The 27,313-nt window shown below is 47.8% G+C and overlaps 2 protein-coding genes across 5 annotated transcripts; both read left to right on the top strand.

The window, feature by feature from the left end:
• Positions 1-15,960: 15,960 nt before the first annotated feature.
• Positions 15,961-17,732, top strand: GJA9 (gap junction protein alpha 9). Its single transcript, XM_054802463.1, has one exon. The coding sequence runs from the start codon at positions 16,170-16,172 to the stop codon at positions 17,730-17,732; it is 1,563 nt and encodes a 520-aa protein (XP_054658438.1). The 5' UTR covers positions 15,961-16,169.
• A 2,256-nt stretch (positions 17,733-19,988) lies between these two features.
• MYCBP (MYC binding protein) lies at positions 19,989-26,053 on the top strand. Of its 4 annotated transcripts, none has more exons than XM_054802456.1 (5): positions 20,028-20,325; positions 20,862-20,934; positions 22,711-22,759; positions 23,478-23,607; positions 25,960-26,053. In XM_054802456.1, exons 1-5 carry the CDS (start codon positions 20,218-20,220, stop codon positions 26,002-26,004), a joined length of 405 nt encoding a protein of 134 aa, XP_054658431.1. In that variant the 5' UTR covers positions 20,028-20,217; the 3' UTR covers positions 26,005-26,053. The 4 variants fall into 4 exon arrangements, with proteins under 4 accessions (XP_054658430.1, XP_054658431.1, XP_054658432.1 ...); XM_054802458.1 differs by lacking the exon at positions 20,028-20,325 and adding an exon at positions 20,548-20,626; XM_054802455.1 differs by having other exon boundaries at positions 19,989-20,325; positions 23,478-26,053.
• Positions 26,054-27,313: the final 1,260 nt, after the last annotated feature.

The following is a 27,313-nucleotide window of genomic DNA, read 5'->3' as shown; positions in this document are numbered from 1 at the left end:
ATCCCCCCTACATCAGGAGGCATTTCAGCCCCAGGATGTCTCGAGCACCACAGGCGTAGGGACCACCACGTACCCATGCACATCTCCCTGATGGCTGCTGAGCGCTGAAAGCATCTGGCTGTGGGTGCCAGCCCTACCTGTGTCTTGAAATAATTACTGCAGGTTGGGGCTTTGGAGGTGTCCAGCCTCTTCCTTGGGAGCTGCAACTACCAGTGGAACCTATGGAAAGCTTCATGTCTATGGTGCTGGGCCCTACAGCCTTGCTGGGTGCCAAACACAGCAATAAGGTGAGGGCTTGTCCTGTTTCTCACGGTGGCACTTGCGCATCCTCCTTTCCTGGGTGCTGTGAATGTCTGCAAGCACCTGGTGAGGAGCAGGAGGCAAGAACCTGCCCTCAAGACTTCAAATAAGGTGACGAACCTTCCCACCCTCACCGGAGAGCTGCAGAAGATGCATGTCGGTATTCGTGGTGACGCTGCCCCAGCCGGTCCCTCCTCCAGCCCTTTGCCAGCACTGGGGATTTTGCTTTGCTTTGTTTTGCTTCCCAGCCTGATAAAATCAGATGCCCACTGCCATCTGTCCTGGCTTGTCCCAGTGGCCTCGGGAGAGCACCTGGGGAGGGCAGCACCTCCTCCATCCAAAGGCGCACAGATGGTGGATGCCCAATGTCATATTTTCCAAGACGGCCACCTGCTTCCCTCGCCACTGCCGGGAGCGATGCCGAGCCGTGGGGCAGAGCCGCTGCTGGCGTTCCTGGTCCGTCAGCCAGCACCGGGAGCCTCCGGAGTCCGTGGGGACGACATGGCTCTTCTGTGGTGTCAGGGAAAGGAGTGGCAATGTCAGCGAGGGCTGGGCTGAGGGGGTCCTCGGGGGGTGCTGCCACCCTGTTTTGGTCTTTACTAGCAGAGAGGAGATACCCAGACGTGTCCGAGCTGGAGTGGCTTAAACTACGAGTTGGATCCCATCGGTGATGGGTCTTGGAGGAAATCCCTGGGGCTGTGAGAGCCTGGCATGTGAGCACCACCGAGGCCCTGGCCCCGGCGGGATGCTGGGCACCCCTAAACGGTGGGCTGCCAGCACTGCGGTGCTGGTCCGGGTCAGGGTGATGGCAGGGAGCAGGCAGGGGCCAGAGGAAGAGGAGCGGTGCCAGCGAAGGCTGCTGCGCTCAGCCATCGCCTGTTTGTGCTTCTCCCAGCTTCAAAGGCAGCTCCCCCTCCCCCAGCCTCTCCAGCCTGCAAAACCCGACACAGCTGATCAGAGAAGGTGATTTCTCTCCTCTTTTTCTTTCTTCTCCTGAAAGGCACAAAAATCCCCCCTGCACCCCCCCCGCATCTTGCAGATGTGCAGCATCTTCCTCCCACTCTTCCTCCCCAAAGCCATCACAGCGCGGCACGAAGCCAGGGACAGACTCAGCTCCGGGCCACCTGCCTCGACCCTCCGGCCACGTCCCCATCCCCTTCCCGCATGCCACAGCCTTGGGAAGACATTTTCAGGGAAGATTTCTTCTCTGATTGTCAGGTTGGGGTTGTTTTTTCTGGAGAACCCTTTTAGGGCTGCAGACCTGCAGGTCTCAGCTGGCCTGTCCCTGGGGAGCGCTTGGCCAGCCCAGCCTGTGGTTAAATAAAGAATAGCAATAAGGAAAAATTGAAAGTGGTGGTTTAATGATTGGAACAGTTCTTCTTCCATATCTATCTGTCTGGCTATCTAAATATAGACATATATTTTCTAAACACAAAATGCAAGCATCCCTGCTCAGAGCCAGGTGAAGCAGCTGAGAGCCAAACACAAGTATTTAAAAGCAATATTAACCGACCGATGCCTAATGAAACCCCTGGGCTGAAGGAAGCGCACTGTCGATAGGAGATGTTTATTTATGGGGGAGAGGAAAACAGGCTGGAAACATTATTTTTTTCCCCCATTCCTAAGGTTTTGGCTGCAGCACTTTGGAGGAGAGGATGTGTTTGATGTATAAATCCCTTCTCACTCCCAGAGCCATGTCGGGGAAGCAGCCCTGGTGCTGGTGGAGGTTTTGCCTTAGCTAAAACACTGTTGATTTAAGTGATTGTTTTGTTGTTTGGGGTTTTAACTCGCCCTTCCTGTGCAAATGTGGCTGTGCGTCTCCCACAGCCAGGCAGGGAGCAAAGCCGGGGGTGGCCATGGTCCCCGGGAGCTGGGGACCCTCCTGTCCCCACTGATGCAGCAACGCACACGAGCTGGCACGGAGCGACTGGGAGCGCGGGAGCAGCGATGCCGCCACGGGTGAAGGGAGGCAGTGTCTGCCCATAACTACCTCCCAGGTGCTGCTCCAACCTGATTCCCAACCCCAGGATGGATTTTTCCCACCAGCCCAGTGGAGACACCCATCCTGCTCCTGCCCGCAAAGATACCAGCTTTGGGGATGGGGGAGGAAGAAAACCACTAATAATTGTGCTCTGTTAATGACTTGAAATGTTCCCAGGCTAAGTGTTCCCATGTCTCTGCTAAATGAGCCTCTCTCCTTGTCCACCCAACAGCAAACACCAAACCCCTCCTACCCGTGGCCTTGGGACTGGAGCTGTGGGTGGATGGCAAGGGGATTTTTTTCTTTTTTTTTCTTGCTGTAGCCAAGATATCTTATGAGCGAAGCAATTTTTCCTCTCGCCTTGTGCTTCTACCTTCCTCTGTATCCAAGCGCAGCCGGGATCCTCGGAGGGCCTGGATGACTCACGGCGGCAGCAACGTAAGGGCATTAGCACATGATTCCTCCCGGGGCTCTGCATCTCCCATCACCAGGAGTTTTTATATTCAGAGCAGCTCTCCTGCCCCAAGGAAATATCATATTTACCTGCAAAACAGCTGGGCAGAGGGAGCGCGTCCCCTTGACGGAGGGGACAGCTCATGATGGAGGTGGGTACCGGACTGGGGCGGGTGATGCGGGGACCGAAGGGATGCACGTACACACGCAGAGAGCCACGGCCTCGCCGCTACTCGTATTTGCAGCGTGACACACGCATCCCCGACACACAGTTATTGCCCTCACCCTGAGTTATTGCTGCAGAGCTGAAGCGGGTCCCTCCCCAGCACCGCCGACAGCAGCTCGGTCACCCCTTTAGCCGTAATCCCAGCGCAGCAGCGGTTGCAGTTAACTCACTAATTGCACACCGTGCTCGGCCAGGCTGCTCTGCAGAGTGCAGTTAATTAGCATTTGCTTCCCTGACAGATGCTGACCCTGCCAGACTCGGGAGTAAATTGGCTGCTGCGGGTAATGGGTTTGCTGAGAGCTGGTGGCGGTGGTGGCACGGCTCCTGGGTAATCACTTCGTTACAGGACGAGCTATTTATATTTTCACTTTGGAAAGACAAGGTGGCTCTTTGGAGAACGTGGCCTTCGGTGCCAGCTGCTCTCGGCTTTTGGGCTCCTGAGGATCTTGGAGAAAGGAGGGCAGACATGGCTGGGGTGAACCAGAGCTCGGGCACAACCCCAACCTGCAATCCTGGCGCATTTTTTGCTGAAGAAAATCATCGGTCAGGGGGTGCGTGTGGCTGGGACACGCTGGGATGGTGCAAAGCGGGTGGAAAGATGCTTTGGGGTTGCTGCAGACAAGCAAATCAGGGTTAGAAAATGTGCAAAGATCATTTTTCTTCTGCAGCACAAACCCCGCCCGGTCCACGCGGTGGGATGCAGAGGACCAGGGGATGGGGATGAGCCTTAAACATCCAGCTGAGCTCCCCAGCCCTCTCCTCTTTCCCACCACCCTCCCACCCAGGGTGCTCTGCCCTCACCCCAACCTTGGCCTAAACCGTGCTAATCCAGAGAGCAAACCTCCCCGGCTCGCCAGCCCTTTCCTCAAGCCGCGTGGCACTTCGTTATATCACTCAAGATTAATCTGCTGCTCCTAATTGCCAAGTGCCCAAGAGCTCCTGGCAGAGAGAAAAATAAGCGTCAGGCGAAAAAGTCAATGTGGATTTCCCCCCCCCCCCCATAATATTTAGGTCGAGTTACTGATGTGGGATGCATGGGGCTGGGAATTCATGTGGTCTGGGGGAGCAGGGGGTGGTTTTATAGCATTTCTTGGGGTGTTTTCCCTGGCATCTCCAGCCTGGCCCTGAGAGGGAAGAGTGTGCATGGCTCCAGCTGAATGTCAAGAAAGACTGATTTTTGTGGGGTTTTGGGGGTTGGTTTTTTTGCTTTTAATGAGGGATCTTTCCTTAGTTCTTCCTCTTCTGCCTGTTCAGCTAAGGCAGGGAAAAAAACGTCTCTGCCAAGTGTCGTGGTTTCAGGAAGGCTGAGATCAAAGTGCTCTGCAGACTCAGCAAACCTCTTCAACCAGGAAATAAAAGGACGTGGGTTTTTCTTTAGGAAAAGCATATTCTGTATTTTTCCATGCAACATGTTTCATTTTAGAAGCGAAGGTTTGGGCACAGTTTGGGCTCATTTGATGCATTTAATCATCCTGGGGGGAGGTTGGGGGATGATTTAGGGCACTGCAGAATTGCACCCCTACAACTCAACGAACAATTTCCCTCTGATGGATCGCAAACATTGCAGGTAACAGACCGAGTTTTTCCCCTTGTTTTGCAGGGAAAAAAACCCAACACAAATACCCAGTCAGGCCAAATCCATGACTTTGCTCCAAGTGTTTTAGCTTGGCCAGGGAAGAGCCGGGCTGGGCGGCGGGGCTGGCTTGGGCAATCACCGTATTTTTTTCGGAGCTGCTCCAAAGCAGCTGATTCGCTTGCATCAACGCAGAACAATGAAGGAGAAAGGAAACTGCTCAGTTTGCATCCCAGCCTGGCGCTGGAGCCAGCACTGAGAGGCTCAGCAATTCCCCCCCCCATTTTAGTGATGTTCATATGTTATTCAGTACCTGGGGTGTCCTCCTGTGATTGCCTCCTATACCCCTGCCCAGCTCCGCCAGATATTTAGGGACCCACCACACCTCCGCATCCTTTGCCAACTGGTACCCACGGGATCCAACCCCAAATCCCTGCACACCCCATCCTCCCCTGCCCCCGGAGTGGAAGCAGCACCTCATGCTCAGGAAAACCAGAGCTTTGGGGTTTATTTAAAACAAAAACCAAAAAAAAAAAAAAAAAGGCCCATGAGCAGAGCAGCTGAGCACTTGAAAGGCTCTGACCAAGCCACAGCCCAAAGTAGATGCAGCAGACACGGTTCTCCCTAAAAAATTTAGGGCCTCTATAGCTCTTGCTTTCATCCAGCATCAAGTCCCAGGCTGGAGCCGGGTCTGCTCGGGTTTGGGGGTATCGAGCAGCCCCTTTGGGATTTGGGGAACAGCTGTTGGTGTCCCTGAACTCAGCGATGCTCTGATGCATCCCTGTACTGGGGGACACGGCGGGTGCCTTTCCCCGCTTGCTGGGGCACAGGAAGCTTTCTGGGCCCCTCCCACCCTGCTCAGCACCCTCAGCATCATTCTGCCCCCCCCCCTTCCCCCAAACAACTCCAGCGCTGCATTTTCCTGCTTTTTAAAGCAAATCAGCTCAATTCCTGAGCAGGGCTGGCCCCTTCCCCTGTCCCCCACACCGGGCATGGTCCCCACCACACTGAGCATCACCTCGGGGACGTCACCCGTCAGAGCAGCACCGATGCGAAGGTGGGAGCGATGTGGCTCTGCACCGGCGGAGCTGCAGCAGTTTTCCCAGGAGAGCCGAATCCTGTCTGCTGACAACGGCAAAGCGGGTCATGCTGGGATCCCGCTCCTGTTGGGCAGATAAATATTGTGTGTGGGTTTTGAGGTGTGGGGAGGCAGCGAGCGCCTGTGGATAATTACCTATTGATTGCTCAGCTTGCAAACTAAGCACCTCCACACAGGGACGCGCAGGGGGGAATCTGCCCAGTCCTGCCAAAGAGCTGGGACATTAGCACCAAGCGAGGAGCTGGAGGTGTGGAAATAACTTCTGTGAGTCCTTCTGGTTCCAGGAGGGGGGGTATTCCCTTGGAAGGGGAAGGGTCATCTCTGCAAACGGGGGCTTGTGCAGCCAGGATGGGGGGTTGGGGGTCTGTTCTTCACCTTGTGCATCCCCCAGCTTTTATTGCAGAGGCTGCCGATGCTGTCTCAGGTTTTCCCTCTGCCCTTGCAGTGTGCTTTGGCACATTACTTTGGGTTTTTTTGAAGGCAAATCCTTTCTTTGGGCAGCTCTTCAGCTCACCCCCGTGTGCCCTTTTTCTTCCCTCACTGCAAATTCCAGCAGCCCTAAAGTGAAGGAGGACAAAGCAGGATTATACCCCAGGGCTGAAAGCTGGGTGGACGGATGGCTCTCGTGATGCTGGGTAAGGGGTGAGGTTCTCACTTGGACCAGCTGCTCTGCACTGGTGCTGGGGACCAGAGAGGGCAATCCCCATGGCTTTGCAGCAGGAATATCAGGCAGAGCCTCCTGACCTTTAAGGAGAGGGAAAACAAAGCAGCTGATGAAGCTACGGCTAAATATCACTTGGGTTTCCAGCCGCTGCGAAGCACGCCAGCCGGCGGGGTGGCTCCAGGCACGTCAGGACCTGATGGCTAATTGTGGGGCAGCCCTAACGAGGGGCTGGCTCCTGTCGGACACAGCTCTTTGGCTGCATCTTTGAGTTGAGGGCTCTGTCGTGTCCCAGGTACAGGGCTTGTCTGCAAGCCCTGATGGTGCAGGGTGAGCCCAGCGCCCCGTGCTCAGCACTGCACCGGATGCCCCGGCCCAGGGCTTGGTGAGACATCGGTGTGCACCCCATCGTGCCCCAGTTTCTCACCCTGGACCCAAAACCTGGCAGTACTGGCCTTTGCTGGTGAGGGACACGCACTCAGCTGTGGTGTCCACCAAGCCGCTCTATCACTGCCCTCCTCGGCAAAGCAGGGAGGGGAGAAAATTAAGATGGAAAAAAACCAACCCCAAACTCGTGGGTCAAGATACAGGCAGATTAACGTAGCTAAAGCAAAAGGCCACACACAGAAGCAAAGCAAAAGATTATTCTCTGCTTCCCACCAGCAGGGAATGTCTGGCCACTTCCTGGGAAGCAGGGCTTCAGTACCCCTATTCCTTACTCTGGAAAACAAACGTTGTAAAAAAACCCCAACAAACCAATGCCCCTGCCCCGTTCCTCCCCCTATCTCTCAGTTTCTTATCGCTGAGCAGACACCATATGGTATGGAACATCCCCTTGGTCAGCTTGGGTCAGCTCTCCTGGCTGTGTCCCCTCCCAAGGTCTTGCCCACCCCAGTCGGCTGCTGAGGGGGGGAAGAAATGTTGGAGAGACATCCTTGGCGTGTGCTGGCACTGCTCAGTAGTAGCCAAACCACCGGTGTGTTACCAACACCTTGCTGGCTACCAATGCACAGCGCAGCACTGTGAGGGCTGCTCTGGGGAGAATTAACTCCATCTCAGCCAGCCCCAAAACGCATGCCTGCCCTCAAACCTCCCTCAGCGGCCCTCGCACAGCCCCACTCACACTGGGGCTGCGGGCTTGCTTAGATCCCGACAGGGTCCGAACAGCGCCTTACCGTGCCTCTCGCCATCGAACGGCGATGTCTGTTCGCATCTGAATAAACCCCACATTATTAAACAAGTCACCCGGATGCTGAGCGATAGCCAAACCATTCCAGAGCTCGTTTCCATTTAGGAATACCATACGGATCCCAGATACAGACCATCGTTAAAAAAACACCCAAACTTTAAGCCCCACGCAGACAAGCCTTTGACTCCTCTGAGATTCAATCTGCTTTCGCTATCCCTGAACAGCCCCTCCCAGGTGGCTCCCGTCATCTCCATGGAACCAACGCTACGGAAATGATGCTGCACGCAGCCTGCCGATGGCTACTCGATCCAAGGCGACTGTACAACCTCTGCCCAAGCAGTCTGGGCCTATCAAGATACTAACCATAGACTCTTATTGCTATTCCGCCTAACCCTGACTTGACACCCCCAAGCAGAGCAGCTCCACACCCAACACACACACACATGCACACCAACACTACTAAGAACGCTACAGACAACGTGACTCAAAGATGAGAGAAAACTCTCAGCAAGAGGAATGACTCCTGGACCGGAGAGGCTGTTGAGCAGGACGACCTACAAGGCCACAACCCTGTGAGGAGAGGGGGCTTTATGACAACCTCAGAAGAGAGTTGAGCTTGACGTCCCGTTAGAAGAAGTTGCAGTCAAAACCAAGATGATGGATGCGCAGGAGGCCTGGCTTCAAGACCTAAGAACGTAAGGACGCTGGGAAGAAGTCCCAGTCCCTGAAAGAGGATGGCTAGAGAACTGAGCTGCTGAACACAGCCTGGAATGACACCACAAAAGATGACTGACTGGGAGCTTCCAAGATGCAAGACCAACGCATGCTTTAGGCTTGCGGCACAAGAAGAGAAGCGCCTGACTGGCACTACGCCGATGAGTACAGGCATTCGAGACCCTACGGATGGTACCGGAGATGCGTGCCGTGCTCCTTGAGCGCAAAGAGGAGGGTTGAGACCCACGTCTGTAACTAAACACTTTAGGTGGGAAGACGTAGGGGGCAGCTGGCCATGACGAAGAATCTACAGCTGCCCCAGAAGTCAAACGCTACCGCCTGTAACAAAAAAATATAGCCGCAACGGTGACAACAGATGGGTGAGAAGCCAGACTCGGAGACTTAAAACAAAAAGGATGCAGGGAAGAACCAGTCCCAGCAGAGGGCTCTGTGAAAACAGACCGCTTGACAGCAGCTATGCCTGGATCGCCGCTGTGAGGGAAGGCCATCCGTAAGTTCCTGAGATGCTCAATATCTGTGCGTTGATCATCCAACACAAGAAAGAAAGCCCTCGGTTAGCATTACGCCGAGGAGTTGAAGCACATGAGACCCTCAGTGTAGCTACCGATGCGTCTGCCTAGCACAAAAAAATAGGGAACATCAAGACACAAGTAAGATATGGTATAGTACACAGAAAACAAGTCACACAAGCTACCTCCTTAGCTACAAAGCCCCTCAGGGAAGTACAGAAGTGCTGCTAGACAACCTCTAACCCCTGCTAGATAATCTCACTATCAGCCCTGTTAAGAGAGATGGTATCATCCACTTACATAGTATACAGCAAAACTGGTGGAAGAAACAAGGTTCTATCTCCAATAAAATCAGGAATTCCAGTAAAATGCAATGCATCTGTAACAATTAAAAAAAAAATTGCTTATTATTAAATCATCTTACAAAGCCCTGAACATTCAACACAAAATTACTGCCCCCCCCAAAAAAACCACTTGCATATGAGTGTACTTTCTACTCCATGTGCTGCTTAACCTTGACTAGTCGCTGCCTCAGACACCTCTGTTTCCCAAACTGTCAGAACACATCTATGCAAATAGCTAAGCCAGCCTGAAAGCTGTCATTGACTAAAAGAACAGCAGAATTAAGAAACAGAAACAGGAACTAGATAAAAGTGGATGAGGAAAGAAGGATTTCAAAAGCGACAGGATTAAGGAATTAAAGGAAGAAAATAAAAAATAGGGACAGTGAACTAAAAGGGAGACATATAAAGTAAATAAAAAAAAAAAAACCTGACAGGGTACATGACAGACAAGAGAGAATTAACAAATAGGGATAGGGAGCTTGATAAAAGTAGATGTAGAAAATTTAAAAAGCAATGGCACTAAGGAAAGATGAAAAATAGTTCCAAACTAAAGACAGTGAATGGGATAAAAGTAGACATAGACAGAAAATTTAAAAAGCGACAGGGATGAAGGAAATAAAGGAAAAAAATTAAAAATGGGTCAGTGAACTAAATAGACACATAGAAAGAAACTTTAATAATAGACAAAGTAGAGGACAGAGAGTAAAGAATTAAAAAATGGGGATGGGCAACTAGATACATGGAGATCGAAACAAACTTTAAAAAGCGATGCTGTAGCAGACAGACAGGAAAGTTTTAAAAGATGGGAGTCAAGTGCCAGGTAAACTATATGTAGAAAAAATATTTTAAAAGCGACGGGGTGCACAACAGACAGGCGAGAATTAAAAAATAGGGATAGGGTGCTCGGTAACAGTATACAAAGAAGGAAAACTTAAAAAATGACATCTTTAGTCCCCGCAGCTCCACGGGCAAACATCCAGAGCCGGTGGCGCCTGTTACAACCAACCGGCCTTTTCTTAAGGCAAGCGGTACGTGCTGAAGAGAGGGAAAAGCGTTAGTGACACACGGGAACGCTCTGCCTGCGGTCGCACTTGGGGAGCACGAGCATCCTGCTTACTGTACGAGAGGCTCTTCTCAACATAGCGAAGAACCTGTGCGGGGAAAACGGACGTCCCGAGTGGAAAGATGGCACGCTAGCTAAGCTTAAAAATAGCTAATTAGTGACCAAAAAACCACCTTAAACCTTTTGGATAAATACCAAGGTATCTTCGGAAACCACCTACTGATTTGCGTGTGTATCTTAGCAATCAAAAGTGAATCTAGAAGCCAGCACGGAAAACGGATGAACGTGAAGAGCACGTGCCTCTGTCTTCATGTGGTATTCTCTGGTCTGCCTTCAAACACGGTACCGCTGGGTGTCCTAAAGACAATATCGAGTAGCACGGTTCTCCCAATTTCCCATTATCGCAGTTTATCATTTGTGAGCCTAACTTCACTACTGAAAGAAAATTACGGAGCGAGTCCATGTTACCCTGAAAGGGTGTAGGACGCATCACTGATGTTTGTGCCTCTAGTTATCTAGCTGGCCATTGTGGGTCAGACAAATACAAATCAATCCCACGCATAAAGTGCACATTATTGATGAGTAGGAATGAAAAGGTCTTGACCTTCAGAGAATATTTCCATGATTGAATGATTTCTGTGGCGTTTGACCCTGAGCTAAGAAAACATAATACAGTCGTTAAAGTTTGGGGGATGTTTTACAGCAAACCGGTGAGGTAGCTTCTAGACCTGGAAGAAAAATGAGAATTCTCTCCTTCCATCACTAAGTATTTTGTTACTAAACACCAAACGTTGGTATGACAGGTTGTGTAAATAGTCACATCCGCAAGATATCCAAATAAAAAAAAACCCAAAAAAAAGGTAAAGAGCAGCAGCGGCGCTATAAAATTGTCATTGGCACTATAGAATTGTCATTGGCGCTCAAATTGATTTTCCCTCCCAACTTGTCAAGTTGTCATTTGTCTCAAATACCACTTTAAATGAGATAATGCATCCCGCAACATTATGTGCAGCTCGTTAAACGTTCGTCTTAAAGTTTATCTTTTACGGAACAAGTAGATCCCCCCCACCACCGTAGTTCAGTCTCACCGAACACTCGGGATTTTCGAACAAAGCTTCGGCATCTTTGCCTGAGGTGGGGTGGGGGACTCTGTGGATCGCTTCAATGGACTTAGAATTTTTTTCACCAGTAGCAGAAAAACGTTTAGAAACCTACTTTAAGTACCCGATAGAAGAGACGTATGTTTAGAAGCCTGCTTTAAGGATTTAATAGAAATGGCTGGCTGTAGACCGATAGCTTGCCAAAAGGATCGAATACTTCCAGGCAAGCTGTCATTTAACTATGAAATCGGACATAACCTATTGACTGATCCTCAGTAGCAAAATTAAAAGATAATGATTGGCTTTTTAGAGTTCTCAGCAGAGGAAGTTTATTTATCCTATACAGGACACTTGGATCAGCGATGCACTTTTGCAGGGCGCTGAGGAGAGTCGCCTAAAAGAGCGTTATAGTGCTAGATGTACTTCCTAACTCATATTCTCACGTTGACCCTGGCGATGGAGTTAAACATTAAAACCAAGCACACCTAACGAGGCCGTATCCTTGGCCGTTGTGCCGCTAATGCTGGCTCCGGGACAATCTTTATAGACAAAATGAGCATATTTCCTCCCCCTGTCTTTCCTTTTCTAAACCGAGGTCTCTTTCCCTCCCCTCTCCCCGACATTTTTTGCAGGCATTTCCTAAAGTTTAGAGTGTTTGAAAGGGTGTTCCCCAGCCTACCATCGGTCCCCAAAATGCACTGTAGCAGTCCGATCGGCTCAAAAAAAATTCAGCTGGATTTTAAGCTCTCTTAAATAATTTTTGTTCGTCAGCTCAGCTTACAAGCTGCGATCTATCCCTGAGTGCCGAGCAGACTTCTTAAAGATAGCGTTTACTCTTAGAATCTTTACGTCAGCAAAGGAAGAAATGTTTTGCCATGAGTGCGGCGAGACACTGGGACAGGTTGCTGGAGAAGCTGTGGATGCCCCGTCATTGGAAGTGATCAAACTCAGGCTGGACAGGGCTTTGAGCGACCTGATCTAGTGAAAGATTCACAGATTGGTGAGGTGGGAAGGCACCTCTGGAGATCATCTAGTCCAACCCCCCTGCCAGAGCAGGATCACCCAGAGCAGGTTGCACAGGATCGTGTCCAGGTGGGTTTGGAATCTCTCCAGAGAAGGAGACTCCACAACCTCTCTGGGCAGCCTGTCCCAGTGCTCGGCCACCCTCACAGTGAAGAAGTTTTTCCTCATGTTCAGATGGAGCTTCCTGTGTTCTGGTTTGTGCCCGTTGCCCCTTGTCCTGTCACTGGGCACCACTGAGAAGAGTCTGGCCCCTTCCTCTAGACATCCACCCTGTAGATATTGATAAGTGTTGATCAGATCCCCTCTCAGTCTTCTCTCCTCCAGACTAACCAGCCCCAGCTCTCTCAGCCTTTCCTCATACGAGAGATGCTCCAGTCCCCTCATCATCTTTGTAGCCCTCCACTGGACTCTCTCCAGTAGTTCCCTGTCTGTCTTGAACTGGGGAGCCCAGAACTGGACACAGAACTTGAGATGTGGCCTCTGCAGGGCAGAGTAGAGGGGGAGGAGAACCTCCCTCAACCTGCTGGCCACGCTGTTCTTAATGCACCCCAGGATGCCATTGGCCTTCTTGGCCATGAGGGCACACTGCTGGTCACGGAGAGCTTGCTGTCCACCAGGTCTCCTGGGTCCTTCTCTGCAGCGCTGCTTCCCAGCCGGTCAGCCCCGAACCTGTCCTGGTGCCTGGGATGGTTCTTCCCTGGGTGCAGGACCCTACACTCGCCCTTATTGAATGTCATATGGTGCCTCTTTGCCCAGCTCTCTGGTCTGTCAAGATCTCGCTGAATGGCAGCGCAGCCTTCCGGTGTGTCGGCCGCTCCTCCCAGCTCAGTATCGTCAGTAAATTTGGCGAGGGTACGCTCTGTCCCCTCGTCCAGCTGATCGATGAATATGTTGAATAAGACCGGACCAAGCACTGACCCTTGGAGCACGCCACTAGCTACGGGCCTCCGGCTAGACTCTGCGCTGCTTATCGTGACCCTCTGGGCTCTGCCATTCAGCCAGTCCGTTACCCGCCTCGCCGTCCGCTCGGTGCCGGCTCTCGGCAGGGCGTTTGGACGAGGTGGTATTTTAAGGTCCTTCTGACCCAAACCTTTCTACGATTCTATGTACCTTTAGCCTGTAGAACTTCCACCGCCCTTCCTCCACTTTCTGCTCCTCCACATGAACCTTTTCTTTTTCAAACTCGGTGCAGGGTAATTTGGGGTAGGGAGTATTCATTCCATTCCAGTAGCTCTGTCTTTATCCTTTATCTAGGGAGACACCGAGAAAGGTAAGTAAGTTTGTGGAGCACGGGTGCAACCGTGGGTTCTGCTTCCAGTTCTGCCGCACGCTGACACGGGAAGGATGTGTAATATCTAATGCACAGCTTTACTGAATCTTTCACCGTAAGCAAGCAGGTTCTTTGGCAGAACAAACCTATTTATTCACCCGAGTCCCAGGGCAATTCTGCTGCAGTGATCCGTCCGATGTAAAGAAAGGAATAGGAAAGGGAAGAATTTAAAAGGAAAAGTTAACAACAATAGGTTGTAACCCATGAACAATTTTATCAATGAATATATGTGGCTCTTCTGTTGCTAAACACCTAGAAAATCCCTGTTCTTTGAGACTAGGTGATTTGTGTTCTCTGTTATGCTGGAAAATATTTCAGCCCGTTCCCGGTATCCTTCCTGCTCAGGTAATGCGGAGGGGTTGCCGAAGGCCTGGGATAGAGGGCACTCGTGTCACCTGGTCTGTTTTTACAGCCTATACATAAGTATCACTCTCAGGAAGAATGACTGACATCTTTAGTATGTCCGACATTTAGACCGGAATGACGATGACTTGCTCCTAAAAAGAACTACTGAATTATATGGACGGGGAAAATGGTGTAAACCAGTTGCCACGTTCAGGGGTGTTTTAAAGAAGTTGGTACGACAAGTAAGATGGCATAAGGAGAATAAACGAGAGGTGCAGAATCATAGAATATAAGGACCAGTGCTGCCCATGAAGAGGGAGGGAGTTTGGAGGGGCCAAAAGTAGTGTCATTGGGTTTCTGCTTCAGTAGCGTGGTGCTAAGCCGTCCCAGGAGAACAGACTGTCCGCACAAATTTACAGCGATAGCATCTGGGAGGATTTACCTTCCTCGCTTTTGCGCAGGCGAGCCGAGTGTTTGCCGCTGCTGAGAGATGCAAACTAAAACTCAGTCCGAAAGTTTTCTTTTATTCTGTTTGTCTGAGGCTGAGATCGTTCTTAAAACTTGGAAGGTGCTGGAGAGGTGAAAGGGGAGATAATCTGAAGGAAGTTCGAGCTGCGGTTTTTTCATTTCTAGCTTTTTTTAATGAGGTTCTTTCACCGGTCACAGTTAAATTATGCTTGGAACGGTAGCGGACTGAACAACAGATTGATTTTCTCCTCCCTCCAGCCCTAGCAAATATAAATTCAGTGTGCAAAGCCTGTGCTCCATCGCTTGCTCCTGCAGTGAAATAAATTGCTTATAATGTCAGATTTACTCACACGGATGGAAGGTGGCAGGGGTTGTAACTTTTTATGGGACACCGCAGATCTTCAATTTTACGCATTTTCGTAAAGAAAGGTACGTTTTATTTTTAATTTGCCGTTTATTTGTTTATCCATAAAACATGTCCAACTTGCCTATTTGTATACCGATTTGCAAGACTACTTTCATGTTTAGGAGGCTGCCTTACATAAAGTTTCCTCTATAGTCATAGAGGGTATTGCGGCCGTAAGACAGCAACTTCCATTTGATTTCCTAACGCTCCTGGTTTACAGGGTGAAAATGAAGCCCGTTTGAACAGAAAACACTGTGCTAAGCCACCTTTATCACAAGAAAAAATCAGATTATTCTGGTTTTAGTATAACTGAATTCTATTGAATTGCACTGTGCATACAATGAAGAGGTAAATCTACAGACGTACCGGTTCTCCCCGCACATAAAAAAGAAAAATATCTGTGTTAGCGTATACAGTAACATAAACACTGAAAAGAAATTTAAAATCTTGCCCACGATGTAGTACCCTGTAATGGAGAAAGACACCAACATAAGAAAGAAAGGGGAGATGTGCGATTACATGCACATGTTACCGGTTTATCTGGACTCAGCTGATAACCATTTAGGAAAATGCCAGCAGAGAATTTTTGCATAAATCGTTTCTTTTTCACAGAATCGGGGCCAAAGATAGCAACGCTTGACTCCTAAGCCCTCCATTCTGTATTTCAAATGCAGGTAGCATCGATCAGAGGAAACCGGATGGGTTACGGTGGTTCTATTCATCTGTTTATCGTTGACATCTGCAAACAAAATGCAATTGTCTGCGCTAAATTATATGCTTAAACACACTTTTTAATTGAACAACGCAATTTTAGCGAGACGTTTTATTTGCTCTCGAGTTCCTCTGTATAACCAAGTTTTGCTGCGAAACAATAACTGGGCATTACCGTAACTTCGGCTGCGACGTTGGGCTCGGGACGTCCGAAAAGGAGGACCGGAAAATACTCCTCTAACCTTCCTAAGCGTCCCGAGTATAAACGTACCGCTCTCGCTCTGCTGTCGGATGATGGTTCAAGCAGATTGCATAATGCTCTTAAAATCCTGCTACAAGTCAGGCCCCTTAGCTTCCCCCGATTTGGTGCAGACCGAGGGTGCTTAATACCTCATAGCGATGTGCTTATCGGGATGTCTTTACTGATAAATCAGACACGGGCGAATGATGCATTTCTCCATCTTGTAGATAAGAGAGAATACCACCTAGATAATCAATGAGCGGTGGGTCACGTTGCTGCGGTTACAACGTGAGATACAACGGGTTTTCCCAGCGTCGTTTCTTCCGTAACGCGTTACGGAAGGACTGCAGCTTTTACAATGTTTGATACTTTTTCCTCTCGTACATTTTAGTGTTAAGATGGCAGAATAACCATGGGAGACTGGAATTTCCTCGGAGGCATTTTAGAGGAGGTCCACATTCATTCCACTATAATTGGAAAGATTTGGCTAACGATCCTCTTCATATTTCGAATGCTTGTCCTCGGAGTGGCAACCGAGGATGTTTGGAACGACGAACAATCGGAATTTATATGCAATACCGAGCAACCTGGCTGCAGAAACGTCTGCTACGATGAGGCCTTTCCCATCTCTCTCATAAGATACTGGGTCCTGCAAGTTATATTTGTGTCTTCCCCTTCCTTGGTGTATATGGGTCATGCCTTATACAGACTAAGAGCCTTGGAAAAAGAGAGGCAAAAAAAGAAAGCTCAGGTAAGAGTGGAACTGGAAAGCACTGAATTAGAAATGACTGAGGATCGGAAAAGGCTGGAGAGAGAACTCCGGCAACTGGATCAAAGAAAGCTAAACAAAGCGCCCCTGAGAGGCTCTTTGCTCTGCACTTACGTGATACATATTTTCACAAGATCTGCGGTGGAAGTCGGTTTTATGATTGGGCAGTATCTTCTTTACGGCTTTCATCTAGATCCCCTTTATAAATGTCAGAGAGATCCATGTCCAAACACAGTTGACTGCTTTGTATCTAGGCCAACGGAAAAGACAGTGTTCATATTATTCATGCAATCGATAGCGACTGTGTCATTGCTTTTAAATATCCTAGAAATTATCCACCTAGGATTCCGAAAAATTAAAATGGGACTCTGCGGGCAGAATAAAAATAAGGATGACCCTGATAATTTCTACATAAACAAACCTAAGAAATACTCTGTGATACCGCACTCTTCTTTGGGAATATCCACCACCCCTCAAAAAACTCTTCCTTCTGCACTGAGCGGTTATACCTTTTTAATGGAAAAGCACACTGACACCGCCGTCTACCCGGTTCTAAATCCTCCTCCCATGTTTCAGTCTGTGCAAAATAACCGTACCGAAAGCAGCGGCAATTACACCCATCGCAATCGGGAAAATAAATCGCCAAAGAAGAGGCCGGCTACAAATGCTTTAGTCAATCAGACTCAAAACGCTAGCGCAAATAATAACGAAAGCTTGCTTGGCGAGCTTGGGACTGAAGCGCACGATGCTCAAAAAGAAGCGGAAAAGAAACGTTTCCTTGTTGGTACTCAGAATGCAGATACAGCTTTGAGCACGTGCTTGAGAAGCTTTGCCGAAATGCCACCTCAAGCTTTGCTGCAAGCCGATACGACCTTTCCTATTACCGGTTTCAGAAGACAACACGGAATCGGTTTGTCTTGGAACTGCTCGGCAACGGTCGAGAGCGCAGGGGCTTCAACAAGTTCTCTTCCAAAGAACAGCAACAGAAGACAAAGCAGTTTCAGTGCAAACAAAGTCCAACTTCCTTACAATGCTGACGTGAAAAATTCTAGCCGACCAGACAGTCCTGACTCTACAGAGGAGGTGAGCTCAGAATCTAAACGAAGCGGAAACTGCGATAGTCCTAAGCCTTTCTCTCTGTCTAGGCGACTGTCGCTGTCAAGTAATGCCAGCAGCAAGCGTGCCCCCACTGACCTTCAAATATAGCGAGAGTTAACCCCTGAATCGTGCTAGTCAATGCTGAGATAACTACTGAACGTTGCGACGTAAGCAAGACGTATGTATAAAAGTAGCTAAATCGTTCAACTTCAGCCGTTTCACGTAGACAGAAAAGTTGCGTAGTCCTTTGAATATTAGCTAGGTAACTTTTAAACTGTCTCCGTACTTCCTTTGGAATGAAAAGGTGGCTTAGACCTCGGCGTATAAACTCCTACGCTATGCTTCCAGCTAAAAAGGACAGCGTACATCGTGTAAGACCACGTATGAGGAAAAGTCGGGCATAAAATCACAGCTGATACTATTTGAACTGAATAAAAGCAGAAGACAAAATTTACAGTCTAACAATATATTTTACAAAGACTGGTTGATGAAATTAGGCTAAAGATGCCACTGGCGCTCTCCAGAGAAATTAATTATCTGTAAGTATGTTTCTGCTTAATCTCTCTGAGACATTTAATAGGTGTCTGAAAGCAGAATGTCAAACATATTCCAGTTTGAACTGTGTTAAATACAGAAAGAATGAAACATTTGATACATGTATCGCTAATTCTTTGACTCCATGGTACACTTTTTTTTCAGTGTATCACTACTAACTTCCTCAGCAGAAAAATCTGAGGTAATTTCTTAGCATATACTATTACCGTTGTTAAACGCGTTATTACATTTGTGAAGCATTGTGAATTATAAATGAGTTGTGAGCTTTAATTGTGAGATTTTGCATAACACTAATAAGCTAGCGATTTTTTTTTTAAATCAGAAAACAAGTTACTGAAATTTATTAATTGGAAATTCTGGATTTCACGAACCAGAAGGCTTACCATGGGGGGGGGGGGGGAAGAAAAGGGAAAAAAAATGGTAGTACCCTCCTGGTTTTGGTTACAATGTCAAACATATAAATGGTTTATCAAACTGTAAAACTACTCCTTTTCTGGATGCTACGGGGTCCGTCTGTCCCCTGAATTCTGACAAACGTTTAAATCAAATAATGCTTATAATTGTTTAGAAGGAGCATTTCTGTTTATGCCTTTTATGGCAGTAATAAAACAAATAAAGGACATTCATCCAGGTGATGCTCCAGTCCATACAGTGCAAGGCAAGTTCCGTGAAACATCTTGAAACAATGAAGGAGGGAAAGATGAACAAAATACTATGTTACATTTGTAATTGAGACTTCTATGAATGAAACACATTTACCTGAGTCGCACAGCACTGACGGGCTGCAAATACTTGGCAAGGTGGTGACGCCTGGGATGCATTAGTGTATGCGCGTGTATTTTTTACTAGTGGATTTGACTTATCGTATGTGTACGGGAAAAATAATTTGTGAGGTGTCGCTTCACAATGTTACGGCATCACCAAGTTCTTAATGTGCATTGTCATTATGCTTACGAGCCAGCCGTATTTCACATTGGCTGAAGGCTGTACGATATTAGGAATAAAAAAGAGCTGGAAAACTTAAAAGGCTCTTTTGCTTGCAGCAGCGGCACTACTTTGGCCCCATCCACATAAGAAATACGCATTAATACTATTAAAACTATTTGCTGTAGCTTTGTCCCCAGCAGCTATTCTTCTCGCCTCCAGTATCGCCCTACACGTATACATAAATACAGCCCTACGTGATTCTGCTTACGCTGTAAAATTTAACATTGTGTAATATACAGGAACGTATTTAAATGTATAGCATGATTTAGCTGAGTTAATACTGCTACTGCGGCTTTAAATCTTGCATTTCTTGGTGCATAAGTGTCTGTGGGCGGTAACTGTGCTAAGGCATGTTTTGCGTTTAATGTCTCTGAAATAAAAAGCCTGGTATTTAACGCGCTCCGCTCCCACTGTCTAAATAATAGAAAAATAGCATTTAGATGTTCGCATCTGGGATATGACATTTGCATTTCTGTTGGTCCAGGATGAGATATAAAAGAATTTGTTTTCCCGCTGCTGACGGAGGGGTTTTATTAACTTTTTTTTTTTTTTGCGTGGACACGGGTGATTCTATTTCATCCCAGCCCTTTGCCAACAGCAAAGCGTCACGTAATTCAAGCGAAAAATCGAAGACATCGCAGAAAAGCGCGCAGAGAACGCGTGAAAAAGACCCTAACATCGCGGGTACGAGATTACTCGGTTGGTCCTTTTAAAATTTTGTATAATAAACAGATTTTATCAGTCAGCACGTAGCACAGCGTTTCACAAAAATAAACCGGTATAACCCCTTCCGTTTTTTAAAACAGGCCCAGGCCAAAGGGCTTCCTTTGCGATGCGAAGATCTCCCCGCGGACCCTCCGGAGCCCCTCGGGCGGGCAGCTCTGCGGCGGGACGTCGCTGCGGCCTTCTCCTCCTGCGGCCTGTCGGTCGGTTCCAGCCGCCGCTCGGGTACGGCAGTTAAACCGACCTGACCCAAGCCGCCATTCCGGGAGCAGCGGCACTTCACCGCCTCGGACACGCGGCGGCTGCTAGGCGTTGCTCCGCCGTACGGATGACTCCCGCTGCGGCAGCGCGGCCTTTCACCGGGAAGCCCCAGGAACCGCCGGTCGCTGTACACCCTCACACCTCCCCGCCCTCGGCGCGGCACCGGCCGGCAGAGGTGAGCCCCGGAAAAGCTGGGTACCGCGACCCGGCGAAGGGTGCAGGGCAGAGCGGAACAACGGCCGCAGCTGGTAGGGGAAGGGGGCGCAGCGCCGGCTTTGGCGCTTCGTTGGGCGACGAGAGGGGCAGCGAGAGAACGACGGCACCGAGGAGCTGCTGCCCCCGTAGGGCGAGGCCCAGGGCGTTGCTGCTGTGCCGTCGCTATGGTAACGGCTGGGAAGCCCTGGCGCCGTACAAGAGTAAGGCGCAGGCGCGAGGCCGGGTGCAGGCGCGGTGAGGGGTAGATGGCGCATTACAAGGTAGGAGGGAGCCGGCCGGCCCACGGCGCGGGGTTGGTGCGGATTGCAGCGCCGGCTGCGCGGAGGGGTAGGCCGCGAACGGGATTCGTGTGGCCTCCGTGGTGGAGAGGGGAGCCGGCCCGGTCCAACGAGCCGTCCCCGTAGCTGGGGGGGGTGGGGTGGGGTGGGGTGTGGGGGGGGAAGGTGGGGGAGGCGCTGCCGCCGCCGATCTGACCGTGTGGGCGTCCTCTCTCAGGCCGCGGACTCCAAGCGGGAGCAGTTCCGCCGGTACTTGGAGAAGTCGGGGGTGCTGGACACGCTCACCAAGGGTAAGTCTCCGGCCCCGCGTCCTGCGGCTCGGGGTGGTGGTGGGGGAGCCGTTCCTCTCGGGGCGTCCCGCTCCCGCGGCGCAGCTGCCGGCCCGGCACGGCTGTGGTGCAGCCGTCCCTCGGGCTGCCTCGGCGCTCTCCGCCGGCTCCTCGCCTCGGCGAGCCGTTCGTTCTTTCTCCTCGGTTTGCGCGGCGACCGGTAGCAGAACTCGCCCGGAAAACTTGGTGCGGCGGTGGCAATGGAGCCCGAGCTGGGCAGCGAGGCAGGGCGCGCTGGGGGAGGGCGGAGGAGCTGTTTGGAAACGGGGCCTGTGGGGTCGTGGTGCGTTCAGTCCTTTCTGGCGGTTCGCACGTAACGTCGCGTGTGGGTCGATTGTTGGAGACGTGCGTGGAACAGGAGTGGTAGAAACACCGTAAGGAACGGGCCTGTCCCCTTGCGTGGTGCGTTGGGGACCTCTGGTCAGCGGCCCAAGAGCTGTTCTCTGTGCTGGCTGTAAGGAAGAGTTGGATTTCTGGGGGGCTGTTATTCTGCCAGAGTTCTCCAGAGAAAGTAAATGCTTGAGACAAAATAATAGCAAATGTGTTCTTAAAAACACTCTATTTAAAATAAAGACTCTTTCTTGAGTAGAGCTTGGCGCTTCTCCTGAAACGGATGAACCTGTAAGTTTTGTGAGAGTGACTCTCTGTAGCAGAATGGGGGAAAATAATGATGCTAAACTTGAGGTATACTTGGCCTTTCTGTATGGCTTAGCATCTCCTAAATCCTTCTAAAGTCGTTCTTGAGAGCCTTCCCATCTGTTAATATTCTCATCTGAAAAATACGTTGTTTAAAGAGGGAGCGGCAGATCCAGGATGTCAAGCGAATAGGTGCTGCGCCAAGAGTCTCAGCCCGGCGTGTGGGTACCGTTTGTTTTCTCTTTATCATAATACTAACCATCCTATGGAATGGCAAAACAAGTCTTCCAAGCAGCGTGGCGTCCTAATTTTGTTTTTAACTTAAGTGCTTAGCTTCAAACCAACTTGGCTGTGCAGCCTGGACATCTGAAACTGGGAGGAAGGCATCTAAGTACTTATGAAAGCAGACATCTTCTATAGCCACACATATGCCCCTGTGAGGAGGGGAGGAGTGGTTATATTTGGGAACTTGTGAGTGTTCGTGTGACTGAGTTCTCCACCTATGGAGCTGGTATGCGTATGGCTAGTTTTGTTTAAGTTGTCAGGGTACTGCAGCTTGTGCCTGCCCTCTCTGGCACTCTGACCGCTAGAGCCCCCATCCATAAAGATTATCAGTGTTGCTTACTCTGCCGATAACCATTTAGTTTTGTAGCTGTTCGATGGAGGCTTGCTTTTATGCTGGAAGTTAGGGAAGCGCTGATGATGTCCTGCGGTTCAAAGATGTAGCTTAAGTGGAAGTAATGGTTTATGAGGGCAGAGTCTCAAAATAGTTACAATTCAATTTTGCTGATGAAAGCCAATACTAGGGTTACCTGTGGAATATGTAAAAAATGTCCGGACTGTTTTGTGTTCTGTGCTAGAATAGCCAAAGACTCTGGTTAGAGGATCAACAAAACACTTCTCTAGCTGTTACTGGGTAGGATGCTCTGTTCCCTCCTGTACAGCAGACCTTTAAGTCAAAGTATATAGGTGAAAATCTTGTTAAATAGAAAAATGTGCTGTGTGGCGTGCAACTTGTATGCCTTCTGACTGTTGGTATGTGTTTTAAAAACTTGGAGTTGCATGAACTTCTTGCAATTGTTGAATATTTTCTATTTGCAGTGTTGGTAGCCTTATATGAAGAGCCAGAGAAACCAAATAGTGCACTGGAGTATCCTTTTTCTCTTCTGTGAATTGTTCGTAGAGACTTGACCGCTTCTGACTCATAGGTGGAGAGGCTCGTTAGAAGACTTACATTGAAAGCATGGCTTTTATGGATGCATTTTAGCTAATAATTGCATTATTTCAAACTAACAGAAAGTCTGGCGGGATGCAAGAGAACTGTGTGTATTGTATGCCAGCAATTATGAAGTTGTGGGCCGTTACAGAATGTCGTAGACCTGCAACATTAGATTTGAGTACTTACAGTATCTGTGGCTTCTGAAGTCGGCTTCTTCACACTTCCTTTTTTTTTTTTAATACGAGAGGGGAAAAATTTTCTGTCTTTTGTTTCTTGCTGTTTTAAGCAACCTCCATTTTTGCTAATTGCTTCTATTTTTTGGTTATTCCTTTTAAGTCCTCAAAACTTCTGCATTTAAGAGAGGAAAAGAGGAGGGTATAGTAAAACATGAGAATTTGTCCTGTGTGTACTGATGTCTTGTGTGGGTTTTTTGTGTGTGCGTGTGTTCCTTTTTATAAGGAATATACCAATGAACCTGAAAAGCTTTCTTATTTTTGTAACTTCATCCTGTAGGATGAAAAGCACTGTAGTAATTAAGTGGTTTAATGTAATTTTGGTCACGTGTATTGCAGCACTAACTTTGTAAGTGTTAAAGCTAAGATACAGTTATGCCATCTAACTGAAGAAATACTTAACATCTAAATATCAGCTTTCTGAAGCATCATCTGGGAGCTTCAGCTCCTGAGAATCCAGAAATAGAGGCACTTCGCTTGGAAGTGGCAGAGATGAAAGAAAAATACGAAGCTGTGTTGGAAGAAAATAAAAAACTGAAAACCAAGGTAAAAGTCTACTTAGTGCTCGTTACTAGTTCCATATTACACAAGAAGAAGAATACTTTAATACTTAGGATACAGCTAACTTTCTTCCGTTAGAGTAACTGATAAATGTTGTTGCATTGTTTAGCCTTGTGACTGAGGAATGCTGATAGAATTCGTTGTCATAAAGATTTATTTTTTTTATGGGACACTTCTTATATCCTATAACATAGAACAGTATTGCTAAACTAGGGATTTTATTTATTGAACGTATATGTTATCAAGGCTAATCCCATGTCTTCATTCAATCCTGTCTGGATGTGTTTAAGTTGTCTGATATTATGTAGCTTGTTCTTTCACAAGAGTTTTGAAAAAGGAGAAAAGCTAATGTATCTATTGCAAAGGCTTTCAAAAGGCAAACTGAAGGAGGACTATTGTATATTAGTTTGTGTGACCTGGCATGGACTTGCGCGTGGCAGGATGTTACCAGTGGAGGAGCTCGTATCCACGTGGAACAGTAATTTGCGCTTTTCAGCTAAAATGACCCTGGTATTCCTCTAATACTGCAACCGCAGTCGATCTGAAGTGCTAGCTAAGGCAGAGCCTTTCTTTAATGGGTCTACGGGCTGTCTGAAACAGCTCTGAGATGCCAACAACTTCCCCTTACCAGAGGGCACTGACTGTAAACCTAACAACGCTGAAGAAGGAAACCTCTGAGAACTTTAATAAGCTAGTAGCTTATGTGCCACTACGGGATGCCATCCGTTTGTTGGAAGAGGATGGCTGATGTTACACGTGGACATGCCTATGGGTTTTTTAGTGGGAGACAACCACCCCACCTTAGTTCTGGGAGAAGGGCTTCTTGGGCATTACCCCTTTGTGTTTCTGTCTGGAGTGCCCTCTTGCTGTCCTAGTAATTCTCCTCCTTCTCTGTTACCCACTGTGAGTCCTTACAGCTACATTTGTTATTTCTTACTAGGAAATATGGCAAAGAGCAGAATTTTAGGGGGCGTAGCAATAGACCAGCAGTTCACTCGGCGTAGCCGACTTAAAAATGCAACCGATAGTAAGTAGACGCATGAAAGCAGAGTAACCTGAGTCTTTGTGTAAAGAAATCTTTTAAAGAAGTCAAAACTTGTTCCAGGAAAGTAAGCCTTTCCATAATCATGGGTTTATTTGTGCTTTCACCTTCTTCAGCCTTCAAATGATAGCTCTTTATGTGTCTTCCAGTATCCATATTTTTGTTTTTTTCCCCACCATCTTCTGCCTGTCATTCTGACATGCTGTAGAAGTTCACACAGATTGCAGGGAAGAACACTACCATTAAGCTTTTTTCATTGTTTTTCAGCAGTCCTCTAGCATAAAATACGTGCCGTTAACTGTGCATTTATTGGTAACTTGAATCATGTCCAAATAGGTGGTGTTCTTCTGTTGCATTCATCTGTGAAGATCTGTTCTTTTTCTTACATTTATTGGTCAGAATGTCAGGTGGGGGGAGGAGTGGGGCAGGAATTCGATAGTTAGGCCCTTTGTGGAAGAGAAGAGTGACTTTGGATTGTATACTGGCCATCTTTTGTGGTAAAATCTACAAGAGAGACAAAAAGCTGTTTTACTGGGTTTTTTTTAGTGGCACAGCGATTGCTGTAATTTAGTGTTGCTACAAGGAACGCATGGGTATTTTAATTTTCTTATGTACTTTGTTTATTTTTAACCTACTCTTAGTGGGAGAGGGGAAGAATCTTAGCTGAGCAAACTGGACTGGCATATTTCAGAGGTTCAGTCCTAATGCTTGAACTGTTTTTTGAAGCTTGAGCTTATCTTTAATGTGACTGAGGTGAAGTAAACACCTTTATGTGTTTCTTTGGAAACAACTTTACAAGTAAAGGTCACGCTTCAGTGCGTAGTTGCCAAGGCTGTGCTCTCCGGAAAGCGTAACAAGAGCTAAATGATTACAGGAAATGTTAGTTTGGGTACTGTTGCTATGAGAATGACCACTGAATTTAATCATATTCCAGTGAAATCAAAGCTTATAAGGCACTGCTCATTATCAACTGCTATTTGAGATTAAAAGGACTTAATGAGATCTAGAACAAGAAACAGGGAAAAAATAAAGGCTAGACCTATATGCTTGAAAGTGCATTGTAAAAGCCCACTTGTTATAGCTGCGTGATTTTACAACGTGACAAACTGGTGTTTTGAGGGAAGGGTTACTTAGTTGCCTGATTGGAAAATGGACTTGCATAAGTATCAGTGTTGGATTTAAAATGCACAAAGTAAATGGAACATTTCTGGACCAAACATTTTCCTACACTTCTTAATGGAGAGAGTGTCTCTGAAACTTTGCAGCTAACTAAATTCCTCTCTTTAAATCCACAGCTGGCTCAGTATGAACCACCTCAAGACGAGAAGCATGGTGAATAACAGTAGTTTCTCCTTTAATGCCTTGACTTAATAAAGGGCTTCCTGAGAACTGCAGTCCTCTTTTTTTTTTTTTTTTTTTTTTTTTTTAATTTCTTTGGTACTTCGTCATCTTAAAGAAAAAAAATAAAAAATGCAGTATCATGAGCATACAGCTATTTTTCTGTAGCTGCAGCACCAACTGATAGATTTAAGCATACTGGCGCACTTTGTTGCTTTCTGTGTTTAAGAAAAGGTGATAGTTATGATTAACTTGTAGATAACTCTGCCAACTTTGTGTAAATTTTGCATTGTGGTCAATGGTCCTGTTAAACTGCTGATCTCTCTCTCTTGGTTTTCTTTTAACTGGAGGGGGTGACATGACACAGGTGGACCAACCGTGAACTGAAGCAAGACCTCCAAGGTATATTCTAAGTTGGTACTCAGGACTGAGGTTAGGCTTCTACTGAAACTGATAGGGTAACTCTCTACTCAGAGGAGCACAAAAGGAATGAGTATAGTTAAGTGATAGATGTAGCACGATGTTGGAGATGCAGCATCTACTGAACGTAGTCTTTTTAATTTGCATGAGGTGTATCTATTTCCATGCAGTTCACATCTTCAATCCTGTTTCAGAAACTGGGCCTTGGAGAGTTGATCCAGATGCCACCTGGACACTTCTAAACAGAATACAAAATTCTTACTTGTAATGGATGGCCTGTGTAATCAGAGTGGCACGTGTAAGAGTACTGTGCGGAGACTTCTGCTTTCTGATTCATTTAATGGGGGAAAAGAAAATCTAGGAAGGCAGAAAAATCCAAGAGGTGTGTGTGTGTGACTCGTGATTTCTAATTTCACTTCTATTCTTTGGCCCGTTTCCCTGAAATGGCTTCACAATTCTTCTGAAATGCAAAGTTGTCTTTTAAATTTTTTTTTTTCAAGAGCTGCATTTTGCTCTTATCCTAAAACTAGGTACTTTAAATACAACTAATGACAGGAAAAATAAAGCGGGGGCAGGGGGGGGGAAGTGCAGTAGCTGATTTATATATTAGATCTACTGGCTATTAGTTTAAATTCTTTGACTCTGGGATGGGTTTTGCAGCTTGTCTTACAGGTGTGTTAGGGTGGATTAGAACTTGCTAAAGGCAACATACAAACTGAAGTCAAGGGCTGACGAATGTAATGGTTGCTTACCTTACTAATATACCTATTACTGATCCAAAGAGAGCTAAATGAGCGGAAAATTCTGTATTAAGTCTTTAAAATGACAACAACCCCCCCCCCCACATGCTGAACAAACAAAAACCCAAGCAGGAAAAAAAAATGTTCTACC

This window comes from Grus americana, chromosome 23, assembly GCF_028858705.1.
Source record: "Grus americana isolate bGruAme1 chromosome 23, bGruAme1.mat, whole genome shotgun sequence".
Classification (NCBI taxonomy): domain Eukaryota; kingdom Metazoa; phylum Chordata; class Aves; order Gruiformes; family Gruidae; genus Grus; species Grus americana.
The sequence above is the reverse complement of the archived record's forward strand: the minus strand, read 5'-3'. Positions and strand labels throughout refer to the sequence as shown.

Bases quoted from the DNA above. Each gene is read 5' to 3' on its own strand.
- MYCBP (XM_054802455.1), top strand. From the start codon at position 20,218: ATGACTCCCGCTGCGGCAGCGCGGCCTTTCACCGGGAAGCCCCAGGAA. The intron at 20,326-20,861 runs GTGAGCCCCGGA...GTCCTCTCTCAG, and splicing joins CGCGGCACCGGCCGGCAGAG to GCCGCGGACTCCAAGCGGGA. The intron at 20,935-22,710 runs GTAAGTCTCCGG...TTCTATTTGCAG, and splicing joins GCTGGACACGCTCACCAAGG to TGTTGGTAGCCTTATATGAA.
- GJA9 (XM_054802463.1), top strand. From the start codon at position 16,170: ATGGGAGACTGGAATTTCCTCGGAGGCATTTTAGAGGAGGTCCACATT.